Raw genomic sequence first — 22,696 nt, 5'->3', positions numbered from 1 at the left:
CCAGCGCAGCCCTGGCCTCAACCACAGGAAGCCGCAGAGCTGCATGGAGCCAGCAAGCCCCTGCCCCACTCCGGGTGCCGTGGGCCAGCCCAGGGCGGCCCTCCGAGGTGCTGCTCACCTCGGGGCCCAGCGCAGCCTGTCCCGTTGCAGCCTCTAGCGTAGCCTCGGCCTTCTCCTCACTGACACAAGCACGCGAGGGGCGGTTATACAGAGAGAAGGGAGCACGGGAGAGAAGGAGGCGAGACCGGGGGGGGGCACGGCGCCAACCAGACCCCGGTTGTGTCCATCCCACTGCGGGGTGCGCGGAGCCACCGTCCGCCTTTGGGCCGCGCCATCCCGCGGCTGGCTCAGACCGGAGCGCGCGGCGCCGCCCGGCACCGCCCACCGCCGCCACTAGCTGGCGGCCCGCCCGCCACCCCTGCGCCCCGCCCTTAGCCCTGCCGTGCGGAGCGCGCCGCGCTGGGTACCTCGCTGCTCCTTCCGCGCCGGGTCCCGCCGCCCTGGGCCGCAGGTAGGAGGCGGGGATGGCGCCGCTCCGCGTAGCCGTCGGGGCGGTGCCTGGGCCTCCGCGGCCTCGGGCCCTGTCCGCGCCTCGCGGAGCGGATACCAGAGCCGGGGTCGACAGGTGGGCCCCGGAAGGGGCCGTGGGGCGGGGGAAGTGGGGCCGACCCTGGCGCCTCGGCGGGAGAGGTGCCGTGCGGTGGGGTCGAGAGGCGGTGTGGGGCGACCGGCATTGTCGGAGGGGAAGCGGGCGAGGGCCGCAGCGGCACTCGCCTGGGATCCGCAGTGATGCCGCCTGCGGCCCCCCCCGGACCGGGGCGGGAGTCACGGGGAGCCGCTCGGCGGGGCGCGGCCCAGCCCTCCCGCGGGCGGCAGCTGCGGCTCCTCTGCCCCCTCCCAGCGGTGCTGGGCGCCGCGGTGGGGCCGCTCCCGGCTTGGGAGCCGCGTAGTCCCTGGGGTCGCGGGCGCGTAAGACGGGCTTTATCCGCGCAGCACGGACGTTCTGGCGCGTATCCACCGCCTGCCTCTTCCGTGAGCCGAGCGGCGGGCCCCGCGCTCTCCGCAGGTCCGCGCATCCTGCGCTCCCAGCCCACGGCTGCTTCGCTTTACTCAGTAGTAGCTGATGAATGCGGTGGAGGTAAGCAAGCAGGAAGAACTACCGCAGAGTGTTCATGGAGCTGTCCGGGCACATCTAGGAGGAAACGAGGGTGTTGGTCCCGCTGCCCGCGTGCGGAATCGTCATGTAGGGCCTGAAGCCCGCAGTGAGGTTGCTTAAGTGCGCTTTCTGTGCCAGCCGCTGGTAACTGTGTAAACGGTGAAAAAGCCAAGAGTTCACCTCTTAGTGCCTGTATCTTTTCATAACCAAGTTTAGCTCCCTCCAGGTACAACTTGGCAACCACCGGCAGTCGCCATACCATTTTTAATACTCTTCGGCCAGTGCTAAACCTGAATATGAACTTAATATTCAGTCTGATAGTAACATAGTGCACTAGTGCCCAGCTTTATGTGGGTAACTTTGTATTTCTCTGTAATAGAGATTGATTAGTGAAGGGTAAAGAGAGATTCAAAGCTCTGTTTAAACAATAATTGTACCATGATACTCATTGACAGCGCATTTGTGCACTCCACTGTGCGTTAAAGTGTTTCTACTTTGTTACAGAGTATGAAGCTTCTTAAGCTTTATTGACAGGCGTGTTTTGCCAGTTCTGTCTCTGCATTGGGGAACTGCTGAAGAGTTGAGGTGCTGTTTTGAGTGGTCTACAGATCTGTAGGAAAACAGTCTCAGGTCTTGATTTCTTAAGTTATTTATATGGTATTTTACATAAGGGTTTTAGCTGACGTGTGTGTATGTAACTACTATAAAGAAAATGGCAAATTATGTTTTCTATGAGCATATCATTGCTTGTTTGTGTGCTCTGTAGAGTGAGGCAGTACTGTACATATAGTGACTGAGCCACTGTACATACATACACACTTGCACTGATGTATGTCGAAATGAATTAATGGCAGAAGCCTGCAGTTACACAGAGCTCAGTGGGAGTGATGGAGAGGATCTGTGATGGGGAGGACTTGCTGCTTCTACCAGTAGTTGGCCAGCTTTTGACATGGCTCATTCTGAATACATTAAGAGACCTTGGAGTATTTCCAGGAAGGGTATAGTGAGGAATGCAGAACTGATGCTTTGTTTTGTCATGGGGAGTAGAAGTTGTGTAGCACTGATTCTTTTTCCTACTTTTTTCCAATCATCTCCCTTCTCCTCCCACCACCCTGCTGCTATTGGTGTATTTTGAACCATATTCTGTCTTATGTGGTGTGCTTGCCTTCTTTTTTTTTTTTTTTTTTTTTCCCCTTGGGGGAGAGTGCTTGTTAGTATAATGAAGATGGAGGAGGGTGGTTCTTACGGTGACTTTGAAGCAGAGGGAAGTGAGGCAATGGCAGTGTGATCACTGAAATTAAGTTCTTGCATAACAGTACCAACTTTGTACTTACACTGCTAGCTTGGCCATCATATGCAAATGCAGTAAAGTCAGGTGAACTGAGTATTCCAGGACAAAATTTTCTGTGTGCGCTACTTGTAAGTTTAATACAAGTTAATACAAGTACCTGCATGTGCTGCTGAGCTTTTTATTAATTTTTATTTCATACTTACGTTACACTTAAACACTTGGTTTTAGGTAGCATTTAAGTACGTAAAGGAGCATTTGAGGAGGCAGAGAACAAAACTTTAAAGCCATTATAAATGTAACTAGAAAGCTTGAGGAAGTGACCTTTAGCAATGTGGATAGTATTAAGTGAATGAGACATCTGTCCAACCTAAATATCTGCAGCAGATCACATCAAGGCAGAGAACTAGTTATTTAAAGTGCTTCAGTTAAAAAACAAAACCAAAACCAAATAAACTCAATTACATTAATTAAACATATTTTTCCTGAGATCTTTGGGTAGGTTGTATTTTTAACTACTATATTTCTTTGAATAGCTGTTCCTAGGCAAAGGCTGAATATAATATTGTTGTTGTTTAGGTTGATAGTTTCAAGATAATATCTGCAGAGCTGTATTTTCAGATGTGACAATATATGATACTACCGAACATGCATTTCTTGTTGGACACAAAAGCAATGGAGACCTTTATTCCCATTAGTGTTTTGTTTTTTAAAGACAAAAATCAGTATTTATTCTGTGAAATCTGTAATACTTTAAATATCTGCGCTTTTTTTTTTTCTATCTGTATTATTTTCAAAAGGGAATTTAATTTTTGTTGACAGGTCAGATTGTGGTATGTTTTTTTGTTGTTTTTTTTCCAAGTGGGGTAACCTGAAACTGGAGAGAACTTTGAAAATTAAACTTAGATCTTTTGATGATGGTAAGATGAAAATCAAAAATACAGAAATCCAAAATTTACTTATGAAGAAAATATTCCTTTAACTTACCAATGAACCAAGGAATAAAAATTGTTTTACAATATTCATCAGCTTCTTCATGTGTGTCTCACTTTTTCATCTTCTGATGAGTAACGTTAGTAAACAGCTACATTTATGCTGGCCAGGACCATCACTTTACTGATGGAGTGGAGGAGGGAAGTGTTAATCTGTGATTCCATCCAGCAAGGAATTTGCAGTGTTTATTTCAAAGACTCTAAATGTTTTACAAAGGTTACCCTCTGTTAAACACTTCTATCTAATGTTGCTTAGCAAAGAAAAGTTAGAAGTTAAATGGCCTTCTTTCCCACCATTTTCTTTTACTTTTCCTGCTTGCTAAGTCTGCTCATGCAAAATTCATTAGTCTGGACCAACTTTTGAAATTCCATCTGTCTCTTTTATGTGTAAATTGTATGCTCTGTCATGCTGATCTGGTCTGAGCTAGTCACTGGAATTGCCAGTTGTAGTTACTCAGTAATTAGTTTGTGATCCTCTTCATTTTTAAAAGGCAGTTTCGTGGATCATAATTGTTTTCTGTTTAAAGCTGCATTAATAACAAGATTAACTGGTTAAACAGTTCTTGCTTCTTGCAGTAGGAACATATTATTAGAAACCAATTTAATTTTCTTTTGCAATGTGTTTAATAATTCCGTATTCTTTATAAAATATATGGTATTTATTGTCCAGTATACTGGATTGCTGAAAGGCTTAATATTTCACCTGTTGACAAGAACACACACACACACACACACCCCCCCCCAACTATTCTGCAGTTATAATTTTTACTGGTGGACTGGTGTTTTGCGTCACATCCTGAAGTTATGTCACTGGCCTTATTAATTTAGTAATATCTATTAATTTGTTTTCTTAAGGTTTGAAAGATCATAACGTATGCTTTATGCATAATTTAATTTTCTTGCATGTAATTTTGAGAAAAAATCCATGCTAATTTTTTTTCGTATTCCATCTGAATTTTGTCTCATGCAGTGCAACAGTTTAATATTACCCCATTCTGTTTTTCTTTAGCTTATAGTAACTTTGGAATTTCTCCTAAAGAACAGCAAGAGTTGGTGAAGAACATGTGTAGTTTATTGGGACCTTTCATGAGCGTGTTCTCTGTGATTCTCCCCCCACACGCCCGCCTTTTCCTGTCTCTGCAAACACGGTATCAGTCTGTAAAACATAACACGACTATTAGAGGGGACCTTCAGGAGCCTGGTGAAGCAACATTAATCTAAGTTCCTTCAGCTGAATGTGAAGAGCATGGCTAAAAACTGTCTCTGGCAGTACATGCAGCAGAATCACCAGCTTGCACTAGAAGAATCTGCAAGCTGCATACATCTCAAAGTCTATGACCTGGCTGCCCTAGCTCTAGAAAAAAAATGTGGCACCTTTGGATACTCTTTCATAGTGGAATTTTAGCTTGTTTTTTTCCCTTTTAACTAAGTATTTAACTTGGTTTATTTGCAGATTGGAAATAATTATTTCCAGAAAACTTTGCTCTACAATTACAAAAATTCCATTAGGTTATTTCAGTGACAGAGAAATGTGATGGGATTTCGAAGACCACGTATTTCTTTTCAGATTGCAAGGGGAAAGATGTAGACTTCATTCTTCCCCTTCACAGAGACAAATGAAAGAATTAAAAATGTGTGCTGGCTTCACATGTGCTTCGCATGTGCTGGGTGACTTTACTTACTCCTGATATTTGATAGACAAACATATCTTTTAAGTTCATTGTAAATATTAAGTAATAGCAGCACAGAGAAGGGGAAGTGTCAGAACTTGGTTGATCTCTCTATCCAGTATGTTTAACACTTAAGAGTTGGTATCACTGAGTCTATTGCCATATTTCCATTCTGCCTTCTGCTTACTGCAGTTGTGACCATTTTATTCATGAGATAGATCTTTATGGTTCTTACTTAGCAAATGGTACTACCTGCAGGCTTGTCATCTAGGAAAAAAAAATCTGTTAAAAATAAAAAATAAAATCAGTGGTTGGATGGACAGAAATTTAATGCTTATCCTTAAAAAAGGCATCTTATTCTACTTGACAAGATAAGTAACAATGGAAATACCAATTTACAGAGAAGCAGTTCTTTTGCTGAGAGCAACTTATTGTGGTGCTTTCAAAATATTGCACTTTCTACAAAGCATAAGAGTGTCAAGGGAAAACCCTCCTCAGCTTTCTTTTTAAAATATTTTAAATCGAAGTATTTTAAATATTGAGTATTTAAAGTTGATATTTTTTTAAGTCACATTTCTTTCCTTAGAAAGACAATAAGTAATACGTGTAACAGAAAAAATAACAAATAACCAGGGAAAAATAAACAAGCAAAAGATGTCATTGGGTGCAGTGAGAGTACATGGTGAGAGATCATTCCAACAACAAATGATTTACAGTGCATATATTAGCATGGTCTGATAGTATGACACATTAGTGTGTCATACATGTATATTTTTCATTTGTTCCGTGCTAATCTGAGTGGTATCTGACACCTTTGTGAAAGATTCTATAATTTGAAAACCTTTATATTTGCAAAATATGGAAGTTTTGATGTTCTTACCCTTGAGCTATCCCAAGCACATTAATGTATTGTTTGAGAAAATACAGTGATTTATAGTAGTTAACCTAGATTTTCTATTCACTATTTCTCTTCTCTGTGTTTTAGACAATTTTCTCAATATTTAATGGATTGGGTCAGATTAATTTATATGCAGAGCCTGCTTTAAATAGTAAAGAGAATCAATAAAATCTTAATGAAGTGAATTGTATTCTGAAAGCACTTCTGGTGTGTGTTGGTTGAGTGAATCCTTGTGGATTTTCAGTTATTTTCCATACTACTTAAAATATGTGAAGCAGCAGCAAAGGATATGCCATGTTCTTCCTTTTTGCCTTGTTTTGATTTTGTATTAAATCTTTAATTATAAATTGTCTTGAATTGCTATCACTCTGTGTCATTCTTTTTTAAGAAGCAAGAAGCAGTTGTGATCTGAAGAAATAATATTTTAAAATTGAAGTACTGTTTTTTTCAGTATTATAAATTAATTGCCGTTTTCAACCTGTATGTTTGCAGTGGCATATCTCAGCTCAGAATAAAATTTATTAATCAAAATAAAACCCATTAGAATCAACACATTTTCGCCAATGAGAAACAAGCATGTTTATTCTGGTTGCGTAAAATTCTGGACTTCTGGAGGCAATCAAGTCATCGAAGGTAGTTTCAGCCTCCCCTTTGTTTCTGAAGTGTCTCCCGCACAGGAAGCTGTCGAGATGCTTGAAAAAGTGATAGTCGCTGGGCGAGAGGTGTGATGAGTACAGTGGATGAGGCAGAGTTTCGTAGCCCAGCTCGCTCAACCGTTGCAGCGTCGCAAGTGCAACGTGTGGCCATGCGTTATTGTGCAGAAGGATTGGACCCTTTCTGTTGACCAGTGCTGGGTGCAGCCGTTGAAGTTTCTGGTGCATTTCATTGATTTTCTGGGCGTACTTTTACGCCATGATCATTTCACCCGGATTCAGGAAGCTGTGATGGATTAAACCAGCAGCAGACCACCAGACAGTCAGCATGACCTTCTTTTGGTGCAGATTCGGCTTTGGGAAGTCCTGCGGAGCTTCATCGCAGTCCAACCACTGAACCGATAGTCGCCGGTTATCGTAGAGCATCCATTTCTCATTGCACGTCACAATACGGTCAAGAAACGGGTTGTTCTGGTTGTGAAAAAGAAGCGCTGACAACACTTCAAAACCGTGATTTCTGTGATTCTCATTCAATTCTTGCGGTACCCGTTTGTTGAGCTTCTTCAACTTTCCAATCTTCTTCAGATGTTCAGAAACAGTTGATATGCTTACCCCGAGTTCTTCTGCAAGTTCTCAAACAGTTGTGCGTGTATCTGCTTCCACCGGAGCCTTCAATTCATCATTCAATAGCAGAAGGACATCCGTGACCTTCTTGATCTTCAAGGTCAAAATCGCCACGTCAAAATTTTTGGAACCAAAGTCGCGCTGTCCGTTCGTTAACACTTCCCTGGCCATATACCTCATTGATGTTTCAAGCAGCTTGCGCTGCATTACGTCCAAGTTTGAACTCGTAGATCTGTTGAAATTGCTGTTTTGACATCGGAACTTCAAACCTCCAAAATTTGTCAAAAACGCAGTTTATATTATAATTTAATTATACAGCATGAAAGTTCATAACGTGAGCTTTTCAAAAATAAATAACAGTATGCCAGTCGAGAAGGTACTATTCCTGAAACATATACAATGAAAATCACATTACAAAATAGAAATTAATTTCCAAACAGCCTATTATTGATTCTGAGAATTACTGATAAGCTTACATCACTATATAGCAAAGAATACAATAGCAGTCATCTAATGCCTTATAACCATGGAAATGGCCTAAAAATGCAGTCTGAAAGTTTTGAATAAATATTTGTACATAATGATACCTACATTCACAGGAATGGTGAATCTCAAATTCTTTTCTCTCAAAGAAGTTTTCTAAGTAATGTTTATCTTTTTTCACCAGATAAGGGGGCAAAGCATGTTGAAGACATAAGGCAGTTTGAGTAACTCATATTAAAAGTCTTGGGAAAGAACAGCTGAGCACATACATACATACTGAGTTTTGGACCTCTGCCTGTGGAGCTGGCCTGTTATTCATCTCACCAGCTAACAGTGCTGTTCCCTTGTTCCCTTGAGCTTCTGACATTTATGGCACTAGCTTCTGACATTACTGTTGCTTTCAAGTGTCTGTTGGATTTATTGGTTTTAGGGGTGGACTATTCTTCACACTGGAGCACAGACAAGAAGTTCTGCAGTTTCAGACTGAACTACTAGCCTGGAGCTTGCTGACTTGAAGGCTTTTCTGCTCTGATTTTTCTTTATACTGTTTTTGACTCGTGAGGGGTATTTGTTTGGCAATGAATCCTGTCTCCTTCCCTCCTGTTTGTGGTTATTCTTCAAAGTTAATTACTTTTTGTTACCAGGACACACACCCATGTTTCAAACAGAAGTAAATTAATTTTTAAAAGCTGTGTTCTGAGAAGAGCTTTCACATTACTTTCAAGTTCTCAAGGCTTTTTAAACTCAAAAAGTGCATGAGGACATCTCTTCCTCCCTCCATTTCCTTAGGGCATGTATTGCTGTGGCAAGTGATTGTTGAGTTTGGGGTTTTTTGTTGTTGTTGTTGCTGTTTGTATGTGACTAGGCAATATGATTCGTTTCTAACCTTGCTGTCTGACTATTTTATTTATACTTTTTCTAGCATCATTTTACCTTTTTAACAGAATGGGTTGAGTCTTTCTAGAAGATTGCTGGAAAGATTTCTGAACTGCAGTGTAAAAATTGTGAATTAAATTAACAGGAATGTAAATATTTAGGTTTCTTGGCTAAAACCACAGGGTAGCCAGAAGTTTTAATGCAAAATTTTTGTGTGCTATGCCTTGAGTAACCATGGTTCCTGATGGTGCAGGAACTGTAATTCCTACTTAAGGAGTTGTTATGAATATCTTTAACTCAGTGGCTGAAACCTCACCATATTTATTGTCTCACTGCTAGATATGGTGCGGTGCTAAAGTAGGAAACAACAACTGCTTCTGCTATTCTGAATGTTTTAATTGACCCCATAAATATATTTCAAAGTCAGTTAAATATAATGGGCAACATTCTTTATGTGCATGTTTTTTCAGCAAGAAATTTTGGTGTTTGGTTTGCTTCAGTATTTTTTAAAAAAGCTTTGTTTACAGAGATTGTCAATAAAAAAATTTCATAGCTGAATATGGGAGAAGTTGTTGTGGATATGCCAATGGATGTAGATGGCCTCAGAGGCAAGGGGTTATAAGGAATCAAATGGACTAAAAAAAAACCCGAAAAAATGGACTGGAAAAATACTTCTTTTTTGTGTACAGTACTATGCAATAATGGTTTTAATGTTTAAGAATATCAGGAGTCTATTTATGGTATCTTTTACTAAAAAACCATCTAAGTTAATTTTAAAAGGCAGATGTTGGTGATAATTTTGTTATGCAACACCCTGCAGAGCATGCGACAAGGCTGACTAGAGAAGTAATGATCATGTGTTCTGGGTGATATAAAATCTCATTTCTGCTATCCTCTCTCAACTCTTCATGTTGCATAAAGGCTCTATTTCTGATCAAGCTCTGTTTTATTTTTAGGAGGATAACATTGTGTTTAAAATGGAAGTTGACATAAACGGAGAGTCTAGAACTACCCTATCCACTCTCCCTGTGCCTCTTGCAGAGGTGAGTCCTGTGGGCAGGATGGAAGCAGAGAAGCCCCGCTGTTCCAGTACTCCCTGCTCGCCGATGCGACGGATGGTTGCAGGATATCAGATCCTCCACATGGATTCTAACTACCTGGTTGGCTTCACGACTGGAGAGGAGCTGCTAAAATTAGCCCACAAGTGTACAGAAATTGAAATTGAAGAGAATAAAGGAGAATCTGGGTCGAACTTGTGCTCCAAGCAGCTTGATTCAGGACTTGCACGTTCCTCCCGTTTGTACAAAACTAGAAGTAGGTACTATCAGCCATATGAGATCCCAGCAGTAAATGGAAGGAGGAGGAGACGGATGCCCAGCTCAGGGGATAAATGCACTAAGGCTTTACCATATGAACCTTACAAGGCACTTCATGGTCCCCTGCCTCTTTGCCTTTTAAAAGGCAAAAGGGCTCATTCAAAATCACTGGACTACCTCAATTTAGACAAAATGAGCATTAAGGAACCTGCTGACACAGAAGTGCTACAATACCAGCTCCAGCACCTTACCCTTAGAGGGGACCGTATGTTTGCAAGAAATAACACATGAGCTATTATTTTGAACCAGTTTCTGATTAATTCTCTGTTGCTGCAAAAATCCACTATTGTAATGTGTACATGACTGTCTACATTGTAGGTGGTTGTATCAGCTAAATGTTATCAGAAAGCAATTTATTTGAATAGAATCTTGGCAATACAATATGTTACAAGTACTTGGAGGGAGAAATCTTTCCTGAGCAAGCAGCTTCTGATGCAAATTTGACTGCAACTGGTGAATATTTATTTGGATACCTTTTAACAAAAATCAAAAGCATTTGATTTTTTTGATAACTTTTTTTTGTACAGTCAGATCTAATACTTACAGTAACTGAAAAATTGGTAATGTCTACTCTGTTGTTGATAATTTTGGCTTGATGTTAGAAACTGCTCTTGAATAAGCACCCAAGTTTGGGAGGTTTCTCTGGTTTCATTTTTTGTTCCTGTATTCTACAGTAAAATGTATGTATTACCTTTTTTCTACATCATGGGGAGGAAAGTGATCGTGGCTAATGTGGATCACTTGCTATTTAAACAGTTCAAACATTTTCAAACTATGCTTGCAGTGGTGATGAGGGTGAGTCACTCATAAAACAAACCTTTGCTACTTGAATCAAATTATTTTTTAGTTTTGGCATGGAATTAATTGCTTTGCCTCCTCTGTTCTATAAAATCTGTTCAAGATGAGTATTTGTGTTATAAAAACAAATCCTTTGGGGAGTGAATTTTTTTTGTTAGTGGGATTTATTTTTTACATTGTCTTGACATACAAACAAGGATTCACTGCAGATTCCAGTAAGTACATTGGAACATCTGCAATGGTATGTCAGTACTGGTTTTTATTTTAATTCATTATTTATATCATGTATAGTAACAGAAGATGTCAAATAATTTCAGCATTGCTTTAGAAATTCAGTTGATATGAAGCAATGAACTCTTGAGATCTGTAAGGCTGATTTTTTTTCTCGTGGAGTGTGAGTGAAGTATTTCTGTATCAGCATTGAAGACATGATCCTGGATTATTTAACAGAGTAGATTGAATACACTGGTTTACTTTTGTTACTTAAGAATTTTTTATCCGAACATTGCATCAAATACAGTTTTGACAGCTGTGTTCCTAGATATATTTTAAACATTTTAGTAAGTTATGTTTAAAAATGAAAACTAATTTTTAGACTTTTTTTAGGTGCAATCTTTTATTGAAGCAGTGTGCAGCTGTTTTTTTAATTATGATCTCTGCAGAAGAAGTTAAAAATAAGATCACATTGTTTTGAAACATAAATTATTTTATCAGTTGTTCCTGGTAGAATTAATATTTTTTGTTTGTTTGTTCATCATGCAGAATGAACAGGAAGCACTAGTTAGTGTGTGTGCTCTGGAAAATGAAGGATTCTTCTCATTTTATCTTTTACTCCACAGTTGTAAATGAAGGCAACCCATAGTCTACATTTTGCTGGTTTGGTTATCTTTTTTTAGGTTTATTAGAGTCTTTGCAACAAACTGATACGTAATTTTGAAAGTTAACTACACCTGTGTAAATTTAATGTATTGAACAATGATCCTGAAAGTAAAATCTTCCTATATAGTCTGTAGTTTGAAAAACAGAATATGGTCAGATGCCAAAGAGATGGGGGTTTTGTTTAAGGAATAAACACCACTGTTTATTGAGATACCCTATGAAACTGTGTGTTTCTGGCTGAAAAATAAAAAGGGTCATAGAAACAACTGTTGTTGTGGAGTCTTTTGCTGTGTAGGAAAAAGATGACACTTGAAAAATACAACTTTAGACCAGAGATCATTTAAAAACAACTTGAAAGCAGGAATCTTGAACTTATGTGAAATAGACGCTTACGTTTGTTACTCTGTTTCAGGAAACAGGCCATGTAATTACTAATATTTTGTGCATGTTTCTAGTGTCATCCAGTGCCCTAATTGTATAGCTACAGTAGAGAGTTTGATGGCTGTCTGGACAAGTTAAAGCGTAAAAATGTGGTAATACATATGGTAATATTGTTTGTTTAATGTACACAATTGCAGATCTCATGGCATATCCTCATTCAGGAGCCCAATGTTTGCCAGTTTGGTTTGTAATGTTCTTTATCAGAACTTCTACATCCACAAGAAGTTCCTGTTTTTACCTCTACATTAAGCAAAATCTCAATCAAATGAAAGCTTTTGATCTTGTCTTATTTTTGCTGCTTATAATGTCTTCCATTAAACTAGTCTATTAAAATCAAAGATAGATAGTTCGACTACTAAAATGAAATTGAATGTGAACAATACTGACCTTTCAAAGTGAGTTCTTGCTGTTTCTGTAATAAGTTAAAAGGAAAAAAACTCAAAAAATAAGGTTTCCTTCTCAGTTTTAGGTATCTTTCAGAGGATTAAAAGAGTGAAGGTAGATATGATACAGAGTAGTAACACAAATATTCCATTTAACAGACCATTAATATCAAAGCAGATCTGGAATCAAGTGCAAATGTGTAAGCTTGGATGTTGAAGCAGATCTTAAATTCAGGCATGCTGCTGGCATTTAAAAAAAAAAAAAAAGGATTGGTATGAAATCCATTCTTTGTTTCAGTGTGGGGTTTTTTTTTTTCATTTCAGGTATAAACTTGTAACTACTACTCCTGTCCTGCTTTGTTATGGTTTGTATTTATAGCTGCACATGGAACCTAACTGACCTTATGGTTTCCTTTACTTTCTCTTTGTCCATCCATTGTGTTCTGATTTACCCTCGGTTCTCTATGTGATGATCTCTCTTGTTGAGCATTACTTTGGTGGGAATTGTTAATTGCAGACTAGGGCTACAAGACAATACTGTAAAATAAGTAACAGACAAGCTTTTTGAATTTTCTAAAACTTTTCCCCTGAATATGGGTTTTGTTGTTTGGTTTGGTTTTTTCCCTGCTGGGAAGAATAGAAGGATGCAGAAAGTTTATTTTTAAACTGCTGAAAATGCAGATTTTGCTATCTAGACATGCAGAAAGGTTCTCGGTAGTTCAAGGCTTGGAGCATAAGTAGTTCCATTATTTTGTGAGCTAATATAAGAGAAGAGGACAAGTGTAATTTTTAAGAAATACAAGAGAAGATCAGAAAGGCTATAAGCTGCCTAAAAAACTTCCAAAATCTACAGTATCTGCAGAAATATTAACTGATTAGTTTCTGTAAACCTGGGTGGTGTCAGGCCGTATAATTTCCTTTTGAAGAAATGAAAAAGCTATCCAGAACACAAAACTGTGGTCTGAAAAAGTCCAAGTGGGTTTCAAAGTATGTTTTAATTTGGGAAAACATGGGATTCAGTTAAAAAAAAAAAAAAAAAAGTCTTAAGGTGAATACTAAGCTAATGTCAAGTTTTCAAATGAAAGTTTGTCATAGTAGGAAGGGAAATACTACCTGTAATGTAGACTATAAGCAAGGAACTGTTAATGGATAACTTTTGTTTCTAACACTGTGTAATTGTTGTTTCTAACTCTTTCAATGGTAACAAAGAATCTGAAACAGAAATTATCCAACATAATAAAACTCATGTGTTTGGGAGGGTGGTCTGGCTAAAGTCAGTTATTCATGTTAAACTTAATTTTAAAGAGGAATGTGTGCTAAAAAAAAAAAAAATAGAAAAAAATTATCTTCAGCGGGAATATAAACAGTGATTTGATCTTTTAATTAGGACATAAGTTTCAGAATGGGTGATTACAGTGAACACTGTAAGACTGGCAAAAATGTGTCTGATAGACGGATCCTCAGAAGAACACAATAATGTTTGGATTATTGATTTTTATTTGTCTGTATCATACCACACTTTTTAGCCAGAGACTTTCCAAGTCCTTCAGACAGATTATGGGGGTTTTTGCCCCATAATAGTGAAATAATTTTTCATCTTTGCTCTTCATTCCAGCAGAAAAGCACTTGGAAGATCAAGCTGTATCTTCAGGCCTACAGAATATGGAAATCTTCCTTTTTTGGAAGGAGCAATATGTCTCCCTAGTTGTCTACAGTGCTTGCTTCTGATCTTGTAAAAGCTAGGTAACATTGTTAAATATTTGATACTTAAGCACAGAAATCTTTCTGGGATCTGCTTCTGTAGGTGTTTCCTTATGACTCTTAACAGTGTGCGCAGCTTGGAAGAGTATAGGCTGTTAGGAGATGCCAATAATTGACCTGCAAAGCATCACAGATTCGTAAAAAAAAAAAAAAAAAAAAAGTCTCTTGCATCTCAGGAATCATTATCAGACAGTTCTTCAGCCTTTTTTCCTTGCATCAAAGTGATGACTTCTGTCTATCAACAACCTCTTTACTTACCTCCTCTATAATGTAAGGATCATTCTTAATGATGCTACTCCCTCAGAAGTTGTCTTTTGTTGCTGCATTTGGCTGCTTCTGAGTGGTAGTAGTTAAGTAGTTAAGTGCTGCGGCTCTAGTGGTGTAAGCACTAAACCTAGTCTTGTGCATTTTAGTGGTATGGCTCAAGGGAGGGAACATTACCCTAACGTTTAAATAGCCAGTCTGTCTTACATCCTCAACTTACTCTTACCCTTAGTAGTGTGGTGCTAGAGAATGATATCAAGGCAAACCTAAAGAGGAGCCATCTAGGCCATATTGGGAGACCTGAGGAAAGAAGACTCTCAGTCTGGGGGGGAAAATCCAGAATCAGCTGACTTGCACTGAAAACAAAAGGGAAGGTAAGGATATTAACTGACTATATTCCATCCATTTTGAGGAGACAGTTGTTTAAACTTACCTATCAAAGTCTGAGCTGGAGTGAAAATAGGGGGAGAAAAAAGGAGAACTTTGCACAGTGCTTTTATTTTTGTGAAGTGTGGGAGAGCAGAAAGAATTCACCAGAATATATCAGGGGCAAGGCTGGAGAAAAATAAAAAACCTCAGGGGGTAGTGCTGCAAGAGTGAAATAGTGTATGGTTTCAGAATCAAAACAAGCAAAGACATGGAAGGAGGTGGTATGCTGGTGTCAATTCTCTCTAGAAAGCAATTGTCTGTATGGAAGATTGAGGGTGATGGGACATTTTAGCAAAATGCTGTGATCAGAGCTGGGCTGTAGTGAAGGTGGAAAGTAGGAGCTTGAGGCTGTCTGTGTATGCTTTCATACTCCTAAGCTTACATGAAATTTAGAAGAGAGTTCTGAGGGAATAAAATAAAAATCTTGATGCCATTTGAGTATGGTCTGAATTAAAATCCTGTGGTGTTCCTGTGATACTCTGCAGCTTTTTACTCAGTGACAATAGGTAGATGGTACAATTTCATAGTTCTTTGACAAAGCAAAGTGTAAGAAGCTATGGAAGCAAAAAGAAAGCTTTTGTCTGTTATGTTCCTTTATTATTATTTTCAGTAAAAAATAAAATGCTGATATAAATACCAACTATGATGTCTGGTGGTATTATTGCTCCATTTCATTTTGCCATTTTGCTAGACTTTTGCCTGCTGAAACTCCTGGTGACCTGTGCTTTCTGTGAAAATGAAGGAGAGACAGGTACTAAAATATGCAAGAACTTTGAGAACAGCAATAACAACTTGAACCCTTTGAAAAATGGAGCAAGTCATAATTTGATGTAGTGCTTTACATTAACCTATTTTTCAGAAACTCAGTGTTGAAAAAAGTGTTAGGTGCTGAGATGCTTTTAGAAATAGGCCAGTAATATTGCAGTATAGAGCTTCACAGTGAGAACTTTAGTCTGCACATGGATAAAACTACAGAGGGATCATTGAGTCCAACTGTAAACCTAACACTCTAAACCATGTCCGAAAACATATCTTTTAAATACCTCCAGGGATGGTGACTCAACCACTTTCCTGGGCAGCCTGTTGCAATGTTTGATAACCCTTTTCATGAAAAAATTTTTCTTATTATCTAACCTAAACCTCCCTGGTGAAACCTGAGGTCATTTCCTCTCTTTCCTATCACTTGTTACTTGGGAAAAGAGAGAAACACCCACCTGCCTACAATCTCCTTTCAGCTACTTGTAGAGAGCGATAAAGTCTGTTTAAACTGCCTTTTCTCCAGGATAAACAACCCCAGTTCCCTCAGCCTCTCTTCAGAAGACTTTCTCTAGACCATTCACCAGCTTTGTTGCTCTTCTTTGGACACAATTCAGCATCTTTATATCTTTCTTGTAGTGAAAGGCCCAAAACTTTAACATAGCATTTGAGGTGCGGCCTCACCAGTGCTGAGTACAGGGGGATGATCACTTCCCTAGTCCTGCTGGCCACACTATTTCTGATATGAGCCAGAATGCTGTTGGTTTTCTTGACCATGTGGCCACACTGCTGGCTCATAATCAGGTGGTTGTCAACCAACACACCCAGGTCTTTTTCTGTCAGGCAGCTTTCCAGCCACTCTTCCCCAAGCCTATGGTGTTGTGTGAGGTTCTACTGACCCAAGTGCAAGACCCAACACTTAGCCTTGTTGAACCTCATACATCCATCAGTCTGGCCTGTTCAGATATCTCTGTAGAGACTTTCTACCCTCAAGCAAGCCAACACTCCCACACAACTTGGTCTCGTCTGCAGACTTACTATGGGTGCACCTGATCCCCTCATCCAAATTATTGATAAAGATATTAAATAGAACTGGCCCCAGTACTGAGCCCTGGGGAACACCACTTGTGACTGGCAGCCAACTGGATTTAAATCCATTTACCACAACTCTTTGGACCCAGTCAGCCAGCCATTTTTCTACCCAGCAAAGAGTACACCTGTCTAAGCAATGAGCAGACAGTTTCTGCAGGAGAATGCTGTGAGACAGGATGCCAAAGGCTTTACTAAAGTCCAGGTAGACAACATCCATAACCTTTCCCTCATCCACTAAGTCGGTCACCTTGTCATAGAAGATCAGGTTTGTCAAGCAGGACCTGCCCTTTTATAAACCCATGCTGACTGGGCCTGATCACCTGCCATGTGATAGCACTCAGGATGATCTGATCCATAAACTTCCCTAGCACTGAGGTCAGGCTGCAGACCTGTAGGTCCCTGGATCCTCCTTCTGGCCCTTCATGTAAATGGTCGTCACATTTTCTAACTCCCAGTCAACTGGGACCTTGCTAGTTTGCCAGGAATGCTGATAAATGATGGAAAGTGTCTTGGTGAGCATTTCCATCAGCTCCCTCAGTACACTTGGGTGTACTGTATATGTTAAAGTGGTGTAGCATATCACTAACCATTTCCCCCTGGATTGTGGGGGCTTCATTCATCTCCCCATCCCTGTCTTTCAGCTTAGGGGGCTGGACACCCCAAGAACAACTGGTCTTACTATTAAAGAAAAGGCAAAGAATGCACTAAGTAACTCAGACTTTTCCTCAGTCTTTCTCACTATATTTCCCCATGCATTCAATAAAAGATGGAGATTCTCTTTAGCCCTCTTTTTGTTGTGAATGTATCTATAGAAATATTTGTCATTGTCTTTTTATGGCAGTAGCCAGATTAAGTTCTAGCTGGGCATTGGCACTTCTAATTTTCTCCTCGTATAACCTCACAACATTCTTGTAGTCCTCCTGAGTTGCCTGCCCCTTTTTCCAAGATCATAAACCTCTTTTTTTTTTCCTGAGTTCCAACCAAAGCTCTGTCTTCAGCCAGGCCAGTCTTCCTCCTCACCATCTCATCTTTTGACACATAGGGATGGCCAGCTTGTGCACCTTCAAAGTTTCCTTCTTAGAGAAAGGAATTTTCAACAAGATCATTTTCCACATGCTTTCATCTCAAGGTAGTCTGATGGTACCTGGGGTGTTTCAGCAGCCATAAGTGTGACGTAAAAACAGCCCTCTTTAAAACATCTTCAAAGGCTAAATGGCCAGCTGTGAAACGAAAGGAGCATAAAAAGTAAGGAATCTTTGTGGTCAGTTACGAGATTTGTAACAACAGCTCAGATGTATGTATTTTAGGATGCTTTATCTTGGAATATAACTTTGCAGAATGAATATTCAAAATTTTAATGGAATTAAAATAACTAAAGCCAAAGGCCTGAATGTATTCTTTCTTAAACTGATTTTACAATTTTCAGTCTGGGCTTCCAGAGAAGGCCCAAGTCTTGTAGGGAGTATTGTCAGTGGTGAAGCAAACAGCTGTTCCCACTGAGATTAGTTATGCCCTTGAATGGTGATATTGGCACCTAAACTGCCACTAGCAAATGAAAGAAAAATTTCACTGAGGTTTGCTGAGGTATTTTTCAAGGTGATGAATGTTGTACTTGATGATGTAGCTGTTAGATACTGTCTGAGAAAACCTGCATATCCAAATCAAAGCATTAAAAGATTAGTCTCATTTTTACAATATTTGAATGTTTTTATCTGTCTTCCAGTTTCGGAAGATCAGTGATGCACTTGATGTGACTCTTTTTCTGTCTTCTTAGATCAAGATTTAAAAAACTTAATGAGAAAAAAAAATCTTTCTTAGCCTAACATGTTCCTGAAATACAGTATATGCTTTGTATCACCAGTTGCAGACTAATCCAAATGTTAATCAGTATTGAAATCGCTGCTGCAGTCATTGGTAATTTTACTAACTGGCCTCAAAAAGATAATTTTTTAAAAATTCATTTAAATGGTATCATGTTCCTTACTTGTATGATTTAGCCTTCAAGTCAATGGGAAAATGGCCATTGGTTTTAATGGTAGAGGATCTGGACTTCAGAAGCACAAATTTTTAACGCTCTATTTTGACATCAAACCTTCAGTCAGCTGCCTGCTTCCTATCTCCTATTTTGTGGAGCTTTTATCGATTAATTTAGGAGGACTTTAGCCGGAAGGAGGTTGTCTTAAGTAGGCAATTTTCAAGAGGAAAAATCTTACTTGACTTATGTGTTTGAGAAATGTTCTCAGTTGAGTCTTGTCTATCTCAGGGGAAATCATTTGGGGGGGGCTGGTGCCTTTTTATTTTTATTTGATAATGAGCTGTGGGAAGGTGGCAGAAACCTTAGTCTGACAGAAGTTAATGCTTAATACTAACTTATAAAAATCTTGCCAGGAAAAAAAAGCAATAATTATATACGTGATTAACTAGAGGAGAGATGGCAATGACTTCAGACAGTAATTGGAACCACAGGAAATGCCCAAGGTATTTTTTAAAGACAACTTAGGAAAACAAAACAAAAAGCATAGGTATCTGCAGTATTCTACTTGCATAAATGAAAATTTTCTCTTATCTTTTATCCGGGGTGAAATTATAGTAAAATCCTGACTGATCAATTGACAGAAGCTTAAATTTCCTGTAGTGACAAGATCTGCAATGCTGTTCCCTGAGGCAATTTCAGCACAGCAAGTAATCCTTCCTATTAAAGCTCCCCTTGAGACAGAATGTTTTCTCTGATTGGAAGACTAAATCTGTCCTTAATCATGCAAATAAGATGACATCACCAGGATGCTATAAATTGTCTGAAAGATTAGATGTCCACTCTGAAGTGCAAACCTAATCCTGAAATTGGAAAACCAAAAGGCTGCCTTTTTCAGTTCCATAATCACCACTAGTTAACATGAACCATAATGAAAGGCTATAGCTGAAGAAAAAAAATCTGTATTAGAGTGTGGGCTAAATATAGTGAGATTTTTTTGGACTTAATAGATAATTGCCTTCTCAAATAACTGTTCTTGGACAATTTATGGAAAGATGCTCTTCTGCACTTGGTCCCAGGTGACACCAAGACATATTACTGGGATACCTCTGTAGTTAAAAATTACAATACAGTTAGGTTTATAACTCTAATAGAAGAAAGGAGGTCAAATAAATCACACGTGCAGAATTACTCCACATAAATTATGTAAAAATGAGGCAGTCCAAAAGCAAGAGAATGCTGGAGATGCCTCAGTCAGGCAACAGTCAGAAGCCAGTGTGTAATATAGACCTACCCTTCAAATGCGCTGGCTGCAGATAGGTATTTCTGCACCATCTAGTTGTGCTTTAACAGGTGCTGCTTGATCTGCATACTTAAATACATTTCAAATCAAGAGGACAAAGGGACACAGAAAGGATGTGGATGTCTGGCCATCATAGCTGAGGTGGTGCCAGGCTATGTTATCTTGCAGTGGCCTAAGTCAGCTGACAGTAGAGTCCAACTAGAGGCACAGTTAGAGCAAAAAGACAAAGGTTACTGAGAGCTTGGAAGGGGAAGCAGGGGCTTTCAGCAGCAGCAAGTTCTCAGGTCAGCCCAGCTGTCCACAACACGGCAACAGTAGTTACTGTCAGGAACCCCAAATTCTGAAAAACATGGCCAGACATTTGACTGCAGCATTGTCAAGCTGTAGTCCTGATGCCTCATTCATCATTTGACTTTTAGCTTTAATGTCCTTAAAAACTTTGTCTTTAATACATCATGATTTTATTACTACTTGCTATATGAGACTATCAGAGAGAAACAGGAATGCAATCCAGCTGGCCTAGTGTCAAAAATTGGTTTATTTTGCCATGTCATGCTATACTGCTTACTCCATGAGTGTCTCATTGTGTTGTCCAAACACCTCTTAGAGTGTCAGCAAGCGCACTGCAGGCTCCTACAGCAGCTAGCAAAACTGCAGGAGTAAGGGTCTCTTTTTCTGGCACACATCCCCCTCCAAGGGCTGCTGTGACTCCACTACTTGGTTTACACATTCAGATATTTTTCTCCATTATTGAAACACCGGAATGATCTGTTTATTTATTATGTGAAAAAGGAAATTATTTTGTTAAAAGGTCTTTCTTTGAAGGCATCTATATATTTTTAGAGTGAGAGATCATGACAGAATGTAGTAACGTTTTGCCAGGTGGTCTTTCTTCTGCTTTAGTGCTATTTTCATTTTGATATTTAATCACTGAAGAAAGATTTTGGAAACAGTTTATGAGACAAAGCCAGAAAAGCCAGAAAATCTTGTTATCCATGTAGCAAAGATACTAGTGGATTTTGGTTAGTGTTGGACTGCAAGTAAATGTACTTTACACTTTTTCCAGTATCATGAAATGAATTATGTTATCCTTAACATGCAGAGGAGAAAAAAATGCATTAATACCAAAGCATGTGATTGCACTGAATAAAAATTAAGTTGCAATATATTTTGTATTTATTCAAATCTATATTTAGATTAAGTATTCATTGTTTTGTGAGATTATTATAGGGCATGTCACCATTGTCACCCTTTCCTTTAATTTCAGTGTAGATTCTGGACATGCAGTATACCATATTAAACTGTTAGCAGATTTTATAAATGTTGCAAGTTTAGTGCCAACTGTAAATTAATTTTACAGGTTCATCACTTGCTCTGCTTTTCGTTTCACTAGCTTTTGCAATTAGGTTATATCTAGATGAGGGAAGAGACTGATAACTCATATTCATCAGCAATATATATGCTGTAAAAAGTTGGTGAGTGTATCTATGGAATATGATCTAATATAAATCAATGATGTCAAAGTACTTTCAATACATTTATCAAATGAAAGCTAAGACAACTGCAGAAATGGATGAAAGGAGATAAATAAAAGCAGTTTTTTCAAAGTTGTCTTGTTTAATGTAGTTAAATATCTTAAAAATTTTGCTTTATTGGGCAGCAGTGAAGGACAGACATAAAGTTATGTCTGTATGGTCTTAGGTGTTGCTGTTTAAGTCAAGAATCCTATATAGTAGGTTTAATAACAGCAACATTGTAAATAAAATGGAGTGCTTTTTAGAAGTTAGTGGGAAAACTGTTGCTGATTTTATACTATAAAATCTTTATTGCCCACAGTAATTAAATGTAACTATCAGGGGGAAAATGGATTTATGGATAAATTCTTTTGGACCAAGTGGCACACTCATATACTTGTGCCCTGGAACAGCCCTGTACATATTATGCCCATAGTTTATTTGGAATTCTTGCTTTCCCATTACCCTAATGGTCTCAATCAGTTCTGTTTTTCTCTGAATCAACACAGCGCTAGCTTAATCTCAAATTCAGAGTTAACAAATTATGCAATCAACTCTCAAATAGGATTTCAGAACTAAGTGGTAAAATTAGAAAGTACATAAAGTATTACTTATAAATATAAATGCACACCTTGCATGGGTATTAATCTTCTGGTGTGTATGTGTGTCTGTGAATGTAAGCTATTTCTCAAGATCAAAAGCCAATACATTTCTGTAATATGCTGTGGAGCCTGGAGGCAAACTGAGTCCCATGTGATGTGGCAGTTGTTAGGGTAACTAGCATTATTTGTGGATGCTGAACATAAGAATTTTTATTAAATTAGAGGTTTGGGGTTTTTTTCTTTCTTCCTTCCTTCTCTTTTTTTCTTGCTAAACAAAGGAATGATAAGCAGCAGTCCATTTCCACCCCATTGTATGTGGTGACAGGTGTTTGATCCTTTCTTTAACAAACAGAAAGAGAAAGGCCTTCACAGGTGTCGCTCCATTTATATGCAAATTATGCTGAATTTTAGAAGAGCATTATATGACTTTTCCATGCTTTTCTGTGTCAGTAAATTTTACTCATGCTGACAGCAGAAATGCTTTAA

The 22,696-nt window shown here is 39.1% G+C and overlaps 1 protein-coding gene across 2 annotated transcripts; it reads left to right on the top strand.

Moving 5' to 3' along the window:
- Positions 1 to 354: 354 nt before the first annotated feature.
- Positions 355 to 10,256, top strand: MACIR (macrophage immunometabolism regulator). Of its 2 annotated transcripts, none has more exons than XM_074932005.1 (2): positions 355 to 511; positions 9,597 to 10,256. In XM_074932005.1, exon 2 carries the CDS (start codon positions 9,618 to 9,620, stop codon positions 10,245 to 10,247), a length of 630 nt encoding a protein of 209 aa, XP_074788106.1. In that variant the 5' UTR covers positions 355 to 511; positions 9,597 to 9,617; the 3' UTR covers positions 10,248 to 10,256. The 2 variants fall into 2 exon arrangements, with proteins under 2 accessions (XP_074788106.1, XP_074788107.1); XM_074932006.1 differs by lacking the exon at positions 355 to 511 and adding an exon at positions 580 to 625.
- The last annotated feature ends 12,440 nt before the right edge of the window (positions 10,257 to 22,696 follow it).

This window comes from Athene noctua, chromosome Z (genome assembly GCF_965140245.1).
Source record: "Athene noctua chromosome Z, bAthNoc1.hap1.1, whole genome shotgun sequence".
In the NCBI taxonomy this organism is placed as follows: domain Eukaryota; kingdom Metazoa; phylum Chordata; class Aves; order Strigiformes; family Strigidae; genus Athene; species Athene noctua.
Note: the sequence above shows the minus strand (reverse complement) of the source record. Positions and strands in the feature narration are given on the sequence as shown.

Excerpts from the sequence above, each read along its gene's own strand:
- MACIR (XM_074932005.1), top strand. The coding sequence starts at position 9,618 with ATGGAAGTTGACATAAACGGAGAGTCTAGAACTACCCTATCCACTCTC.